The sequence below is a fragment of the Acipenser ruthenus genome, chromosome 23 (assembly GCF_902713425.1).
Source record: "Acipenser ruthenus chromosome 23, fAciRut3.2 maternal haplotype, whole genome shotgun sequence".
Taxonomy (NCBI): domain Eukaryota; kingdom Metazoa; phylum Chordata; class Actinopteri; order Acipenseriformes; family Acipenseridae; genus Acipenser; species Acipenser ruthenus.
In genome coordinates, this window is record NC_081211.1 from 28,755,463 (window position 1) to 28,773,508 (window position 18,046).

Below are 18,046 nucleotides of genomic sequence, written 5' to 3' on the forward strand. Positions count from 1 at the left end.
TTTCTCAACCCTCCTGAAATCCAGCGTGGCTCTGTGATGAGGTGGTTATCTCAGAGTCTGGGTTAACTCAATGTCATGGCTAGATAAAACATGGCTGTGTTTATTGTTCTGGGTGTATAACTCTCAAACAGTACTTTGGCTATCTTTCAGTCCTGTTCCACCTCTCACCTCAGCGGTTTGGAATGCTAGTGTATTTCATATTACACATATTTAGCTGATCCTGTGGAATGTGAAAAATTCCTGAAAGATTTGTGCCTGGAGTCCGGTGCCTGTCCGTTCTGGTTTGTGTCTCTCAGGATCAACACCTGTCAGAGGCAGGCAGCGAGGTGTGCCACTGCGAGCCTGGACCAGGAATGTCTTTTTATTTGGGATTTTAATCTTGACATTCTCTATCGATCGATTAATCCTCCGATCTGTGGTCGACTGATTCCACCAGGTTTGCTAGCGATTACATTGTATTGAAAGACCATTACAAATAATACAAAGTATTAACAGAATGCTGTTTGCAGCAAACGTTTCATTATGCCATCTAATGCTTAATACACATATTTCCTAACATATAAATTGACAGTTTGAAAATATTTGCTTGCATGTAATTGGCAGTCAGCCAAGGCCTTTAGAAGTACCCTCCGCCATTTTCCAAGGTTTCTTTTTTCACCGTTTTTTGATACCGCACTCTGGTAGACGAGATTAATCGATCAAAGCCCACAGGTGTGATTAATCAATGAATCATTAATGGATTAAAACCCCTACCTTATATATTTAGATGCCTGGTTTCTGCAGGGTTGGGGAGGAGGCGATTCCCTGATCTTGTTTCGTTGACTCCGGCACATGGCTGGAGCTGCAGGGTTTGTTTTTCTGGTGCAATTAGTATATTGAGTATGCTTCTCCTGACAGCTCCCGATCGGAGCACGGGGCTGTGCCACCTGCTCCTTCCCGATTCAATTAAGAGCCCCAGCAGGAACCCTCCCAGGCACTGGAGGAGCAGAGGAGAGCAGCCTGAACAGGACCACCACTGGAGCCCGTTTTATAAGCCCCATGCTGGAGCAGGCGCTTCATTGCAAGAGAGACGTGCATTAGCTCAGAGTGCTCGCTATTGATTGCCTTGTCAATACGGTTAGTCTTTCAATCACATTTATTTTAGCGACGTTGCAGCTTAGCAGCGTGTAAAGGCAGTGCATTTCTTTCCAAAAGAGATCGAGTCATTTAATTAATCTTTGCACTGGGAAAATAAAACGCTGGATTTATTACTCTTTAAAATGTTAGGTTACTGTATCTATATCTGCACTAGGACACAAGTAAGAATTGAATGACTTCTAAAATCTGATGGGATCAGACCGACTTTCCAGAGCAGAACTGTATTGTTAAACTCTATGCAACTCTAAACCATCTTTCCCCTTTATCCTGGTGCACACGTGGCAATGCTTCCCTCCACGGATATGACCTGATTGACGCTATTCAATTCAGATATGACCTGACTGACGCTATTCAATTCAGATATGACCTGATTGACGCTATTCAATTCAGATATGACCTGACTGACGCTATTCAATTCAGATATGACCTGATTGACTGTATTCAATTCAGATATGACCTGACTGACGCTATTCAATTCAGATATGACCTGACTGACGCTATTCAATTCAGATATGACCTGATTGACGCTATTCAATTCAGATATGACCTGATTGACGCTATTCAATTCAGATATGACCTGATTGACGCTATTCAATTCAGATATGACCTGATTGACGCTATTCAATTCAGATATGACCTGATTGACGCTATTCAATTCAGATATGACCTGATTGACGCTATTCAATTTCTGTTGGTTGCTCATGTTGCAGATCTCACCCTGCTGCTGCAGGGGGTATATTTTGCACCAGGGCTCCCAGTTTACAAGCCTCCCCGGCTCCTGTCTGAATGACAGCTGACAGGACCCAGGACACACACTGCTCCTTCCAGTGGCGGGGTAGGGTGCGTTGGTAATGCTCCATGTCTGTGGAATTCACCAGGGCTCCCAAAAAAAAACCCCACAGAACTCCAAGCACCGCAATACGTAATGGATGGGCTCCCCTATACAGTGTGGAAGTAAAACTCGACAGGGTGACATACATACCGAGGATATAGACTGCACTGTGTCCAGCGGATAAGGTGGAGTCTAGAGCACGCTTTCCAACAAACACAAAGCACTCAAATATGTTGCTTCCAGCATCGCCCCCACAGTGGACTAACAAGGCTATGCCCATTGCATTGTGGGTGTTCAGGGTCAGGCCCACAGGCTGTGCGAATCATTAACGGACGCGCAGCAGCGAGACTCCCCCGTCCCGCAGCACAGACGCTTTGTTTATTGTTCCCATGAGAGGCAACATGAGAAATCCGCGGGGGACCCCTGGATGCGGCAGGCGGAATTAGTCACAGTGCAAACCCCTTACGCTTGGAACAAATTATCATCCAACTGGACAGTCTTGCATCAGGGGTGGGCAACTACAGTCCTGAAGGGCCATTTTACCCAAGGGTTAAAATGATTAAGCACCTGACCAGGGTGTGTAACTGGCTCAATTTAATCATTAAGGGACTTGGTTTGAGCAAAGACCAGGACTGGATGGGCCAGGAATAAACACGGGGGAATCAGCGAATGCTGCTGGATTTTAATCTGTGCCCTTTCTGTTCTAAAATGTGTCCAGAACTAACAACTTGCTTGGCTACAAAGCAAATCTGGATTGCAGATCTATCCCACTTCACGATTGTCTGGAATGTCAACACCTCCCCACTGGTCACTTCACTGTAAAAAAAACCCACACCTTTGGCATGAGTCTACTAGCTGTTGGAAGGTCTCCCGAGGTATCAGGGCTCATTCCCAAACACAGACAGGCTCTGCATTGTCGGAGGTTGAGGTCATTTTGCCCAGAGAGTCCAGGCAAGCTCATTCTACTGGGTCTCAATTCAGATGCCCATAAGCATTGCCCCACGTAGTATTGAGCAGCATTGTGTGTGGGCACAGAACGTTGTTAGCGCTACAGCTTCACAAAATCCTGCCTATGCAGCAACTGTCTGGCTGTGCACTGATGCTTCATGAAGCGTGATAAGCTGCAGCCGTCAGCTGCTCTCCCCCCCGACCCACCCCAGCTGAGAGAAAGACCTGACAGCTCACGGGTTAAACAGCAAATTATATCGGCCCGCCTCAAAGGCTAAAGAGGGAGAAATCCATGGATTAGTGCGGCTGTCCAACCATAAAAAACAACTTAAAAAAAAAAAAAACAGCAGCAGCTACTTGTTTGCCACTTTTGACTACCAATCAAATGGCTATTTTTAGGACCTTTAAAAATATCTGCTGAAGAAACCGCCAACGCTGTAAAAGAAACTCAAGCAAATTGGCTTCCCAGTTACGAGAGCTATTGTACTAGACAGACTTCATTTAAATTGGCTTGCCAGTTACGAGAGCTATTGTACTAGACAGACTTCATTTAAATTGGGTTTGCAACAACAGAGCTCCAAGCTCGTGCACACACAAGTGCAGCTCGGATAATTCCACTTGGCAGAGGGGGTCCCAGAAAGGGAAAGGAAAAGGGGGTGTAAAAATACTTCATAAATAGAAATAATCCCTCTTTAACGAAAGCTGTCCTGTAAGAGCACGGTTCACCCACTCTGTGCCTCTGCCTGCCACCACATCGCTCTGGATTGTCACCCTGTCACATCTCAGAGGCGAATCACAGCTTGCTCTAGTCACTCTGTAGAGCCTTCTGTGCTGTAAGGTGTTTGGGGCTTGGTTAGCTATCTGTAACCTGACAGCACTGACAATTGAGGAAGGAGATTGCATTAAAAACAAAAGACCCCCTCCACTCTTTGAAGAAAAACACAGCATTAGTGAGAAGAACAGCATTGTGTTTAACAAGCCCTGGCTAAATAATAAAAACGATTTCAAACGAAATGGGGTCGTCCCATGCCAAGAAGAGTTCAGAAAATCAGAAAGCTGGATAGGTCTTGAATAAAGCACTCTCCTTATGTATTCATCCTACATGTGTGGCCTCTCAAACACTCACAGAATAGCCAGGTCAGGATTTGGGTCAACTTGGTATGGAATAACTCTGCGTGCTATATCTGTACATAACAAATACTGTTCTCGTCAGCCTTTGTTCCTTCACTCGCTGCCACACAAAGAAGAACCAACACGTATCTGGATCTTATTGGGGTCTACCCCACAATGAATATCTTTAAATGAGAAAACACCCACTGCAATGTTCACAGATCTCCTGGTCACAAACCTCTGAAGAACAAGGAGCCGCAGTGCTAATCTCTCACACAGGCATCTCTCCTCTAGCTGTGCAGAAGAACACAATCCTCCCAGTGCTGCCCTGCTCCCCAGCGCTACACACACACACACGCGTTTGATATCACTCTGCCTTCATGAATATGTAGAAATCCTCGCAGCGCCTCTCTCCCACTCAATCCGACTCCAATTATGTGAAACAATGTGTCTGGGTTATGCATCTCTTCAGCTCTCAACTCATTCTGCCAATTGTCACACCAACCGCATCTCTATCAGGAAATACACAACAGTCCTCCACCGGATTCAGATGTTCCAGTCTAGACTGGATACCAGGATGCATGACATTGACACAGACAAGCACACAGGATGCACGACATTGATAAAGATTAGCACTCAGCAGGTAAAGTGTCTTGCAGCTCGGAATGCCCACAATTCTATGATTTTCTTTACAGTAAGTGGACAGTAGCTTAGTGGCTAATGAAAGTGCTGGGCTGCAGTGCGGAAGGCAGTGGGTTTGAGTAGCTCAGTGGTTAGAGTGCTGGGCTGCAGTGCGGAAGGCAGTGGGTTTGAGTAGCTCAGTGGTCCGAGTGCTGGGCTGCAGTGCAGAAGGCAGTGGGTTTGAGTAGCTCAGTGGTTCGAGTGCTAAAGGAATGGAGGAAGTTGAGGCTCCTCCTCTCAGTGGTGATCACGTCAGTTTGTGTTTCCCAAAGTGAACCCCTCAGGATGCCCGAGTTAGAACAGCACAGACTGGCCTCTAGATTAAATTCCTGATGAAAAAATGATTCAAATCCTATTCTGTTTAACAGCTCTGATCCCTGTCATCAGTTTAAAATGTGCTTTGTTTTTTTTTAGCTCTGTGGTGGGTGGTTTGGGGGCTTGAATATTAATTTGCTTTCAGGTGAGACGGCTAGAGTGAGCCCCTCTGTGTGACTCTCTAGCACTCATACTGCCCCACCCACCCCGAGCACTCTCACGGTGACATGGAAGCATGGCCACCTGGCACCACACCTCAAATACTGCACAGAGCACAATACTGCACGGATTTAGTCTGGGAGGAGGTATCCTTGGTGGAAGTGCAATCGGCCGCCAATTTCCTAATCGAATATCTGACATAAATCAGGGTCACTTTACCAGTCAAAAGCAAGACGCACACAAAAGCCTCGCAATAAATCCTAAAACATGCACATGCATATTATTATGCATAGTAATACAGTACATGCTCTGAGAAAGATAGAAGAAAAAGCAAGTGTAGTCTCTTCACAAAAGCACAACTATAAACATGCATGTGCTAGTAATATGATATAGAAGTGATGCTTCAAAACAGGGCACCAGGATAATTAAATCGATCAATAAATGTTTATTGGAAACTTGCTAAATGAAAGATATGGTGATCAATAATCAATACATTTTTCTTTACTCTTGATATTTCCTGGATGGGCAGAGAATCTCAGTTGAGACATATAAAAAATAAGCGGCTTAAAAGACTGAAGAGACCGACAGACTGACTGCCCCTCCTCCTAATCAGAATCACACCAAGCCGTTCTAGTGTAGGCGTTTATTTTTAAATGCCCAGCACAATGCAGCCCAGGAGACAACCTGACAAACAGGATCTCTGAAGCAAAATCCTACCCAGCATGACCGCTCTGCTGTGATGAGCATCTCTCTTACCTCAGCAAAATGCAGGCAGCTTCCCTCTCTCCCAGCAGCATCCCTCTCCCAGCAGCATCCCTCTCTCTCTCACACACACACACACACACACACACACACACACACACAGTCATCGCAAGCTTCTGAGGCACACATCGATCCCACTGCACACAAATCTCTACTGCAAGGCTTCGTTCCATCAATAATAGGGCTCTGTATTGAAATGTTCTGGATTTGCATGGACTCAGATGGCAGTTGCACACATATAGGCTAGATTGCATCTGTGTGTGTTACACATCCTCGCGATATACAAAAACATGACCCAGTCCAGCGTGCTGAAGGAAGAGAAGAGTTCATTTGATTTTGTGTCAGCGAGAGGCTTTGTGAAATGAGTTCTGATGGTTTCCCCACCTTTCACCTATTTAAAGGGAACAGAAGGCCCTTTTTATTTTTTTGTGTTACATGTTCCCATATGTTGCTTTTAATTTTTTTTTTGTACATTTTGACCACTTTTTTTAAACTTTTAAATTGCATTCCCTGCCTCAAGACAGCTTCCCATGTACCCGCATGGACCTCTCAGAACTACATTTCCCATCATCCTCCTTCTGCTCACTGGTCAATCCATCTCAGTTACATATGTGAACAGGAGGATGATGGGAAATGTAGTTCTGAGAGGTCCATGCAGGTACAAAAATTAAAACAATACACACACCTTACATAAACAGCTGTAGCAACACATGGGAACATGTAACACAATCAAATAAAAAGGTCCTCATGTACCCTTTAAGGTGCTCATTAGTGTGCTCACAGCGATTTGTTTTAGTTAACTTGTGCAGCTAATTTTTTTTTTATTACCGAATGAGGACTCCGGTACTTTTGACCTTAAGAATCACATTAAAGGTCACGCTCAGATATAATTGGGTGGAAATTATCACATGAAAAGAACATTTCTAAAAATCGAATGCTTTTGAAAAAAATCATGCCTCAAAAGGATATACAATTTCTCTCTGTCCTGAACAGTGAAAGATGTTGAACCGGGTTCCAGTCTGGTCATGACGACTGAACTCTGACTTCCGAGGCAGGAATACAGTCTCGGATCCTTAAACAGATCTTTTCAGATTGGAGCTCCTGGGATTTCTGCTCTCATCAGTAAGTAAGGAATTCCTGCTGTTAGATAAGAGCTCTCACGAACAGGCTTGATCCTGAAGGACATCTTTATGCACCAGCAGCTAGGCAGGCTTCTCTGAGCGATCTGTGTCCTCTGCAGCACAAGGTCCTAGCTCTGTTACTGCAAGCCAATTCCCAAAAGCATGACAGGTTCTGCAACCTTACAGTGTAGAAAAAGGACTGTGGATTAAAGGAAGAGTATGCATTTTTTTTAAATAAGTGTTAGTAGCTTTTAAAATCCACTAGTCTATAAAGAGATAGCAGGTCCAGAATTCAATTGCAATGCACGTACTTTAAGCTCTTTTAAAGAAACCACATGGTAATGTATCACAGGGTCGTTTAAATATGTTTTTCAGTACTTGGATACAATGAGATTGCGTAAAGTAAAAGTGCTGTGTTGAAATGTCTGGCTGCCCTGATCTGTATGAGATCACTTCCCCCTCCCATCCCCTCGATCCCTGAAGTCTGAGCTTCCAAACAGACCAACCCCGTGTCATCCCAATTATGTAACTCACACCAGGGCTTAGCCCTGCAAACACATCAGAGAGATTATTATTCCAACGCTACAGGAGGCACCAGCCACACTTCCAGGAACTTCAACGAGCCTCACAGCACCATATCCAACACGCTCCGGTGTGTCATTCACGGAATCAATCATGTTTTCAACACACCGCTTTCATTTCATTTGCTATGGACTGGCTTAATACAACCAGCAATGGAAAGGCCCTTCATCAAGTGTTGCATGCCCAGATCATGTTTAATGTACCTGGCTGCACATCACAAGGGACCAGGCAAACCCAGGGGTAAAAACACATGAATCCAGCCATAATCAAACCCAGGTACAGGGTCACTGCTCTCAAGAGGCCAGCTGCATCCAAACTATCTGGGTTATTTAAGAGAAACTGATCCCCCGAAGTGACCCTCTCATAGTCCCACTGAATCATGGGAAAGTGTTTAGGGTGGTAGAACTGGCTCAATTACCGAGAGAGAATAAGTCCTGCTCGATTCGGAGCGCTTGGGAGTTTGAAAGCCACAGTGGTTTGAGTTTTGGATTGAAACCAAAATGTGTCACCAACCCAACCCAACCCAACCCACTTGGGATAGCTCTGGAGATCCACAGTTCAACCGCTGTAATGTTACTCCGTTTTCCACTTAACCAAACCATGCAGTGGTGGTGTAGAAAAGGGAACAGGAGCATTTACTGTAGGGTTAATCATTCAAGTGTTGTGCCTTCAAAGTACTGGAGCAGCGGTTAGTGCATTATCATCAAACAAGGAGGCCTTCCATGTAAAATCAACACTTTTTTTTTTTTATTTAACCTTCTGTGATTTGGCTTCAAGCCACCTTTTATGTGGACACCACAGAGATAACATGCAAAATATCACAGTTGGAGCACAAACCGTTCTGAAGATATGGCCCATGACAATGTCACCGATAAAGGCCTTTTCATATGAAGTTATTAACTGCATGGTCGAGGAGGTAGTTATCAGTCAAGGTTCACTCCTCTAAAGAAAGAAGACACAGCACAACTAATGTATTCATGGCACTAACTGTAGAGGAACAACACGCGTTTTATAAAACAGCACTTACAGTCTTTTGTAAACTGATAAAGAAGTCAGTAAATGGAGATATTTTTAATATTACACACTCTCCAACGCCTTGCCCAGGCATACAAAATAAAGAGACTACAATTAATATATTGATGATGGGCTGGATAAGGGGGTGGGGGTGGAGATATGGTTGTGCTCAGCTATTTAATACAAGAGACTGACTCGGGACTGATGGAGAATCCCAGGGAATTCCCGAAGACTGGACTCAAAGATACAGACGAAGGGAACTTTTAACAGGGGGGTCATCAGTACCAGTCAGCCCTGTTGTGAAGATTCTGTCCAAACAAGGGGTTTTCAACAGGGAATTCTAAACAGAATTGGCAATTCAACAAGAAACCCTTGGGACACTTCCCTAGAAATCCGATGTGTATAACACTGTGATTCATTAGAGAAGCATGAGTGTGGTGTGAACGGCAGGTTTTTGTGAACGGCTCAAAGATAGCTGTGTGACAGAAATGATTTCTTTCATGTCGATCCATGGGACTTGCACATTTGATTCAATGCATTATCCGAGAAGCCGACAGATTCTGGACTTGCGTCTTTGTTTTTTTCATGCAGAGGTTAGTTTACATGCCAAGGGAAGGGTTTGTTTCATGAGGAGTGTTAGTGGCTTGAACTCAGAGCCAGACAGATGCACACAAATACGAATCAGCCCACAAGAAATTCCATTAGCAGGAGCAATCCATGCTTACGCAGCCCTTTCCTAAACATTCCCTTAAAAGAACAGAGGTCTGCAGTTTTGTCTGAGGTGTGGTGCAATATTTCTATTCTTTATGGAATTGGTTCAGGGTGAGACTATTGGGCTAGAGAAGCTGGAAGCTTTCAGCTTCACTGATGAAACATGGAGAAAAAGTAGAGAGACAGGGCTGCAAACTGTCACATGATAGCCAGTGTGTGTGTGTGTGGGGGGGGGGGGTGATATATGAAAGCAAGCTCTTAAATTAACAGAACACCTCAAATGCTTTGAAATCCATTAGCTTTATTTCCACCATCAATTTTTTTCTTGGTTCTGATCCGACACAAGTGAAGGAATACATTGAAGCACAAACTGTGACAATATCATCCCAGCCTGTCCGGTTTTACACAGCAGACTTGGCTCTCGGCATTTACTTGGAGTATTAGAAGCCACATTTCATTTTTCTTTAGAGGTTAACTGCAACAAAATATCTGTGCAAGAATCACAGGATCACAAGTGGAGTTTGAAGAACAAGTAAATATTGTAGAACCACAGTGGCTATAGAATGCTTATGATATTTAGTTAGGTTTTTTAGAATGCTTATAATATTTAGGTTTTATATTTTACTTTCTTGCTTAACAACCATCTCAGTACAAAGGCCATCCCTGAATTAAGGCTGTATTTATACAGTCCAGATTCCATTGGCTTCAGCGTAAGAGACCTTCAATATTAAGGCCACACTTTGTTGGTTCTTGACTAGTCTTAAATGCAGAGTTTTCATTGTATTCTTCATTGAGGGGTGGCAGGAAGACATTTTTTACCAAAGCTATTGGGGGAAAATCTAATACCTTTTTTCAAAAGGACTGCAATATGATATTAGTGTTTGTCAGTTTCAAAGTTGCAATGTGTTATTAAGCAATATTATTAATAAATAATGAACTGCAGATTGCGGAAAAACAGAATTCGCTCATGTTAAAACTTAATATTGGGACAATGAATCATTTCTACGTCCCTGATCCTCAATTGCATTCACAGGATTGTCTCATTTTACAGTGTGACTGTAATGTCGGGCTGCTGACAATGGCTGAATTTACAGTACTCAATTCAACTGCATGATCCCTTCCATGTCATTTAACTGACAGTCGCACAGCAGGAAGAAGGGTTTTCTCTTCTTTTATTCTCGTGCCAAAGATAGTATTTCCTGGTAAAACAACTTGGAGAGAAACGATCGATTGAGGGAGCAGGTCACTGGCCCATCCAATAATAATAATAATAATAGTAATAATAATAATAATAATAATAATAACAGTGCTCTCATTCACTGTCTTTGCAGTAAACCCTTATCAAATACTTTATAGTTGTAAGTTCAGAGCATAGGAGGATATTAAAGAATTGCCGTCGACGTGGATCTTCAGGGACAGGTCTGCATCAGCATGTACTGTATCATTAAAGAGGAAGTAGTGGGGTTCCGAAAAGTATAGCGTTACCCGTCCCCACATGTTATACAACTGTTTAAATACAGCGTTATCTGTCCCCACCTTATACTGTTTAAATAACATACCTGTAATTTATTTTCATATTTAACATCCCGACAACTTTTTACACTTCGAACTTCAAAGTCTGTTTCAAAGCTCTTTTCAAAATGACCGCTCTGGTGCACCGATAGGGTCAGGATTATTGCTCACATTGTCAAACAGGTAACACAGCGATAATGATCCGTGATGTGGTACAGAACTGAAAAGCCAGAGCACTTGTTATGTTATTTATTTAGTTATTTTTATAAACCTCTTCCTGCAGTGATTTAGAGGACAGATCTCAAACCCCAGTGCACCACAGCGAGCCGAGGGACTGGGCAGCAGTGTGGCTCAGGGGTTGGAGCAAAGGGGCCGCTAGACAGTGTGGCCCAGTGATTGGATCTAAGAGACTTGGGTGTAATGTGGCACTTCCTTTGTTTCGTGACTTGATTCTAATCATGTCAGGCAGCAGCTGGTTGGTTACTCTGGTCCCCAATAACCAAATACACTTCTATGTAAACCCCGACCCAAGGCTGAGTCACACCATCAGTAGCGATTTACATTTCCTTCACAGTGCAGGACAGGTGCCTTCAATTACCTTGATGTTTAATCTGGCATGACAAGGCGAAGGCAGCCCTTCTGCATTCATCAGAAACTCTGACATTTTAATTTCAGAGAGTGTTAAATTCCACGATGAGAACAGAAAGAAAATGTTCCGCTTCCTGGAAAGAACCCCATTGTGTGTTCCAGCTCGGCATGAAATGTGAACTTGCTGTACGATCCATGTGCTGTTTTTAACGGGGCGTGTGCTGTACTGTACGTTAGGATGGGATCGCTAAACCTGCCTCCTCTGGAAACGACAGAGACAGTGCTATTGTACAAGAATTTACTGTCGAACTAACAAGGGAGAAGTCAAGCAAGAAGACTCAATGTAGCAGCGATTATGACCAGATAACGATGTTACGCTTTCCCTGGCAATTGCGACAGTGCTCAGTAAACAGAGGCAGTCAATGATCTGGAGAATAATCATTTTAAAAGGATGGATTTCCTAAAGTGGGTTTTAGTATGATGTCACTGCCTAATGTTTGCCAAATGTTTCTGTCACATGTGCTTCATGATGCACTCCTCCTCCATGATGTGAATTTGAAGCTCTGAATATTAGAAAAACAGTTCAATAGTTCACAAGACAATGGGGGGTACTGTTTTAAATGCAATCCTTGAAAAGACTGTGGTCAGTAACAACAGCACAAAACGCCATCGCTCCTCTTCCTTTGTTTTAACATTAGACTGGGCAGCCTGCCAGCAGACTCTGGAATTCACGTTGAGGTCAAGCAGGGCTGGGCGCTGGACTAGGTGCTGGACTGGGACCCGGGCTGGGCAGACGGCTTCGAGACGAGGGAAGGTGCGGCTGGAAAGAGCTCCCCACTGAGCAGACAAGCCCAGGCTGCTGACAGTCAGCTCCCACCCTGAAATAAAACTGCAAGCCTGGGCTCACAAACTGCATCACCACCCCAACCCACAGGACCTTGAAAAGGGAAAAGAAGCGCCTGCCTGATTGTTTTTTGTTTTGGCTTAAACGTTTTAGTTAGAAAGTCTTTTTTGGCATGCTTCTTTTAGTTTGTTCCATCCTTTAGTTAGTGAGAACACCTATTTTATAACTTGACTTTGAAAAAGCATAAAACAACTGACCACAAAGAATGCAGAGTCACACATGGAGAAATGGACAACAGGATTCTAGGAGCAGGATTAACATCTGGGTTAGAGCTCTAGCATTGCTTTCTGTTTCAAACGGTGCACGTCACCCAGTGAAAGCACATCAATTAAAAAGACAAGTCTACAATGGTATACACCCTGGTACAAGCATAGAAAATACCAACGCATGATAAAGAATGTAAAACACACCAAAGCACGGGACTGCTGGCTTCCACTCATTACCGCCTCCCTATTCTTATATATCAGGTGACACTTCTGATCTCAGCATCTCTGCATGGGATTTTAATTGCACTTCATACAGTACAATTCAGACTGCTGCTGCTGTAAACAGCACCCCAAATCTCTCCCTATTCCAACACTACCCTCACCCCAGCCGCCCGGCCCATCTTGGAATAATGATTCTGGACCAGGTGTTAACCCTTACCATCACCCCCCAGGGATGATCCCACATGAGACTGTTCTATAGGAAGGAACACATGCTCTCAGTTACATACAAGAGACTGTTCAGCAGGACCTCAGAACACAGCAAGCAAGCACAAGAGCACCCAGGCTAACTATCTAAAGGGAGAACGACTCAATCAAACCTAGAAAAGGCCCCTTTGAAACCTGCTCTGCAGCATTGTGTAGGTCAGTGCAGACAGAAAGCATGTGTGCACTGACACAACAGCCATTCCATGCCTATTTCACTTACCTAGCTGGGATAAACGCTAGTGTATAAAACTATGATGTACAGGATCAAGCGAGGTCACAACCGGTGTACCCATGCAAACAAACGCAGCTCAGGAAAGCTCAGCTGATGCGAGGGTAGCACAGACTGCTTCACCTTGCCGATCTAACCCAATGTTCTTCTAGGGGGGGTGGAAGACTGCAGCTGGCTCTTCTGATGATAAATATCAAAGTAAACGCTTTTCATTCACAATCAGGATCAGTCATACTGCAGCGGGCTTTGATGTCCGTTTAAACTGGCAAAAATATAGATGCATACCAAACTACCGAGCATACCGTGTTTCTGGATAACAGTCCAGATCTGACAGCTCACACAGCCCGGACACACAAGGACGCCCCTGTATTCCTAGCACAGCACTTTACAAAATCGAATTAAAACACGGTACCCGTGATGCAGTATCGATCAGCATCCATACCATTTCTGTCCCATGGAATATTTTGCAAGAATTTTTTTTATTTTTTTATTTTTTTTATTTTTTTTAATTAAGGCATTTGCAAAAAAAAAAAAAAATTAGTTTTAAAAATTAATACAACAGTACTTAAAGGCTTTGGGTACACGTTTCTGGGATATTCTGAAATAACGGATTTGTGGAGAAATGTGACAGGCTCCGATTCTCTTATTTATTCATTTATTCATGTATTTATGGGGGGATTAAATCGACATGCTAATAGACCACATAGTGAGATATGAGATTACATTTCCATAAACCGCAGCTGGCGTTGGAACATGCAAAGCACCCGATTCTGCACGCTTGTTAGACTAGCTGACGCTTTACTGTTAGTAAACGTGTTTCCAGTAACAAAGCAAAGGATGCTGCAACCACAGCAGCACACACACCAATGACGACGCATGAAGCACCCTTACATCGATAATCCGTATCCATACTGTGCGGCGATTAAAGAAGGACCACGCGTATTATCACCTCTAAGCACACAAGTGACTTGTGTTCATTATGTTGTTGTTTTCTCTTACCAGTTCGTGGAGGATTTCTCGTCGATAACATCCTGATAAGCGGTTAAAAGGTTCAGTCGATTCTTGCTGAGGTTCACAGCCATATTGCCGTCTTTGCAATCATCCAGACCTGTCTAATACTGTAGTGGAATAACGAGAGAGAGGATAGACCGAGACTGCAGATACAGACAGTGTGGAGGAGAGAGAGAAATTGAGATTGGAACAAAGAAGCACGGTCCTTCTCCGCACTAACACAAGTGAGCCACCCGGTCCTAGCGCCGGCAATTATACAGGGGTGCACGGACTGCTGCTGGGTCTTAGCGCCCCGGCAGTATGCGATTATCCACGGCAAGCCATCTCAAATGGGGGGTGATAACCTGTCCTACGCTTTAACCCTGTAATGCCAAAGCATTTTTTAAATGAGAAAAACTTTATTTATGTAACTTGATACCGTTTCTTGTACAAAACACTCCTAACACATGATGTACTGCATATGAAAAATGGAGGCTTGCGAGGCTGGATTTAGACAATAATAATATAGAGGGGTGACTAAGCACTGTCTCACATGTGATATACAGGAATGGGTATTACAGGGAAACCTCACCATATGTGATGAACATATTTTGGATCTTTAATAGTTCTTGTTTTTTTTTTTTTATCTCCAAATTAAAGTTTAAAAACATAGCAAGCATAAAACGAAATATGTTCAACACAAGAAACCAGGGAGCAGTGCTAATGTTGCTGGTGTTGATGAGAGGTAAATTTGGGGTAACTCCTTTAATAACATTACTCCACTGCCTCACATTCCCTCAAACACACTCTTAGAATATTTCAAATGTTCCTGCCAAAGATTTCTCCTCATTTGTCAAATTAATAACTACATTTATTTTTAATGTCTGTATTATCACTGGGATGTTTATGAACGATAGCAAGATACTGTTATTTTATAATGACATACCTCTAATTCTAGATGTCTTTGCAATATTTCAAATTGATTTATAGATTGCAATAAAAAACAGCACCTTCTTTCCTTCTTTCTTTCTTTCTTTCTTTCTTTCTTTCTTTTCAAAAAAGCATAGGTTTCTCCCCCCTCCCCCTCACAGTGGTTTGAAATGTAATTAATTCTCAACGCCCATCCAATCACTGGCCCCCCTCACAGACTGGCTGAAAGGTATCAATTAGTGCCTGTTGTGATGGTGATTATTGTCAGACAGACATCTGTCCAGCAGGAACTGGGCTAAAACAAGCCCCAGAACTCTCGTCTCCATCTGCTCTTGCAATCTGAGCTGGAAACCCACTCTCATTTCTCACATTAGAGCCACACACACACAATTCTGTCTCTGTCTTGACTGTACGAAACAAGCAATCTCTCATTGGGTGACTACGCCCTGAAGAAAGGTGGCTAGGCTGATATTTGGCAGCCAATGTGGGTGTGAAACAAATGAAGATTTCACATTCCTTTTTTGAGAAACATTGACAAAAAAACTGTTTTCAAAAATAACATGGGCAGGGATCCCAGCCTTAACATTCAGAAATGAAATCATAAAAATGTAGCTAAATGTAATTTTAGAGAGAAGGGATCTTTTAAAAGAGAGCTGTCCGGTTGCCTCGTACACACAAGGAATGCATTACTGTATTGTCAGCAGTCACAGAGCGAGAGACATCTCTGTGAAACACTGGATCATACCCTTTCAATATTGCTTCATATATTAACTGGGTCGAGTGCACTAGTGTCCCATCATCCTACTGAACAAAGGGCTCCAGACTGTACTGTACTGGAGGGGCTGGCAGGGGGGCCGTGGTTTATCAATGAAGAAAGCTGTTTCCATTGGGAGGGGCATGACTGGAAATGAAGGGTCCTAGTGCCCCGTATCCCAATCACTGAACAAACAGCAGATGGCTAATGCACAGGGAGGGATGAAGCATGCAGGGCACAAGTGACCTGTGGCCAGTCACTAAACAAAGGCCAGGAAGCAGGAATACATGAAGCAATCAAACAATGCATTAACAATGTCACAAGCCTGCGATAGTTACTGTTCTGCTGCAGTAATGCACGTTTCTACAGCAGTGAAGAACAACATGGCATGAGCTCTGCCGTGGGGTTTAATGCAGAGAGGTGCCAATAGGTCTTCACTGTACTATATACAGGGCTTTGGTAAACAACGTTTTTAAATAACATGCTGTAGTTTGACAAGAAATGAAGAGTCAGCCCAGTCTCTCAGTAATCATATGAAGTCTGTGTAACTTTACTATGAGAAGTACAGCAGCCACTTCATAATCCAGACTTTTCCACACATTCTGTTCTGATGATCAGTGTTTCTGATAAGTGAGCTTCCATGTAATGTGCATTTGCTGTAAGTCTGACACTGTGCACTCGAAAGCAATGCAGGGTTTAAATTAGGATTTGGAACCCGGATGGGATAGAAACCTGGCTTGTTTGAGGCTACCTCTGTGTGTATAGACGGAGCTTCAATAGTCTAATACCGTGGAGGATCTGTGTCAAACACATTTCCTGCCTGGATGGCAGCACAGAAAACAGCACCTGCTGATGAGAACTTCAGCCCAAAGAGGATGTTAACAATCAGAATAGAAACTAAAAATGAAGACTCCAGTCAAGCAGTGACGATCCTAATGAAGTGCATGTCAATGGTACCGCTCCCTCACGCTGTGTTAGTACGGCGGTCTTTCTAATGGCTTCAGTCAGTCTAAAGAGTTCTGTTCCTGTCCTCTCCAGTGTCTTGGTGCAGGCAGGAGGTTGCGGTGGGCTTGCTGTTATTGAAAAAAAAAACATTTCAGGGGGGTTGACTGGCCTTCACTCGTGTGCTGATGATTATAGCAATGATAATAGAGCTATAAATGTGATTCATATTCTCGCTGGCAGGCTATCGAGGGCCAGGCAGATTCTGCTTAGCTCATGCAACTTGTATTGTTATTAATGGAATACTAAACCCTTGCACTCTGAACAGTAGGCGTGTCCTCAGGCATCTCATGTGTTTGGTAGGAACTTTGGAAAGCTTTTCATCAAGCTCCAGTCCATATGCAATTGCACTGGCACAGGATTGGAACAAAGACCAGGAGTGCAATGGCCCTCCAGTACTGGGATTGGCCACCCTTGTCCGATGGGATGCATGTTTGACGACCGTGGCCGTGCTCCTTCACTGCATGAAGAGCTCAAGCAGAGCTGGGGTGAGTGCCCTAATTCACTGAGGGAAGAGGAAGGAGAGCGAGGGCCTGGCCCTGGAGAAGAGCACAGGGAGACAGAGCCCTATTGTTCCAGCTGGGTGATTGCATCAGGGTGGAGTAGTGATAGGGGAACATGCAAATCTCTGATTTAAAATCTACATACGTATGAAAATGTCTCCACAAGAAAAGGGTCTTTTATTTTGTATCTCTGAGCTCTCTCTACAGCCTATGAGGAGCTATACAGGTCAGGAAGAGTAGGTGCTAGAACTGAACTGTCTCATTATTATACCCACCTGAGGCTGGGAATCTGACGGAGGCCCCAGTAAGTGTCTGTATGTACAGATGACTGCCTATTCAGTTCTGCTTGCTTCTGCTTGCAGGAGGAAGCCGGTGCCAGTGCTCACGATTGAGGCTCAATCTCTCGATCTGTCCACAGGCTGCATGCAAATCAGACAGGTGAAGAAGGAGAGATTGAGGAGCTTGACGTGAGAGCGTGGAAAGGATCCTGATCGTTTTTATTACATGTATATCTGAAGGGCCTTGAACGTTACTGGCACAGCAGCAAAGCCATGCCTTACTTAGAGGGAA

General features: G+C 43.7%; 1 protein-coding gene across 15 annotated transcripts in view; it reads right to left on the reverse strand.

The window, feature by feature from the left end:
• Positions 1–14,549, reverse strand: part of LOC117413383 (drebrin-like) — a 39,193-nt gene extending 24,644 nt beyond the window's left edge. For 11 of the 15 annotated variants that reach the window (XM_058997151.1, XM_058997149.1, XM_058997161.1 and 8 more), the window contains exon 1: positions 14,297–14,549. In XM_058997151.1, the coding sequence (XP_058853134.1) occupies positions 14,297–14,379 (83 nt within the window). In that variant the 5' untranslated portion in view covers positions 14,380–14,549. The remainder of the gene's footprint in view (positions 1–14,296) is intronic. The other 4 variants (XM_058997159.1, XM_058997157.1, XM_058997155.1 and 1 more) reach the window with 2 other exon arrangements.
• Positions 14,550–18,046: the final 3,497 nt, after the last annotated feature.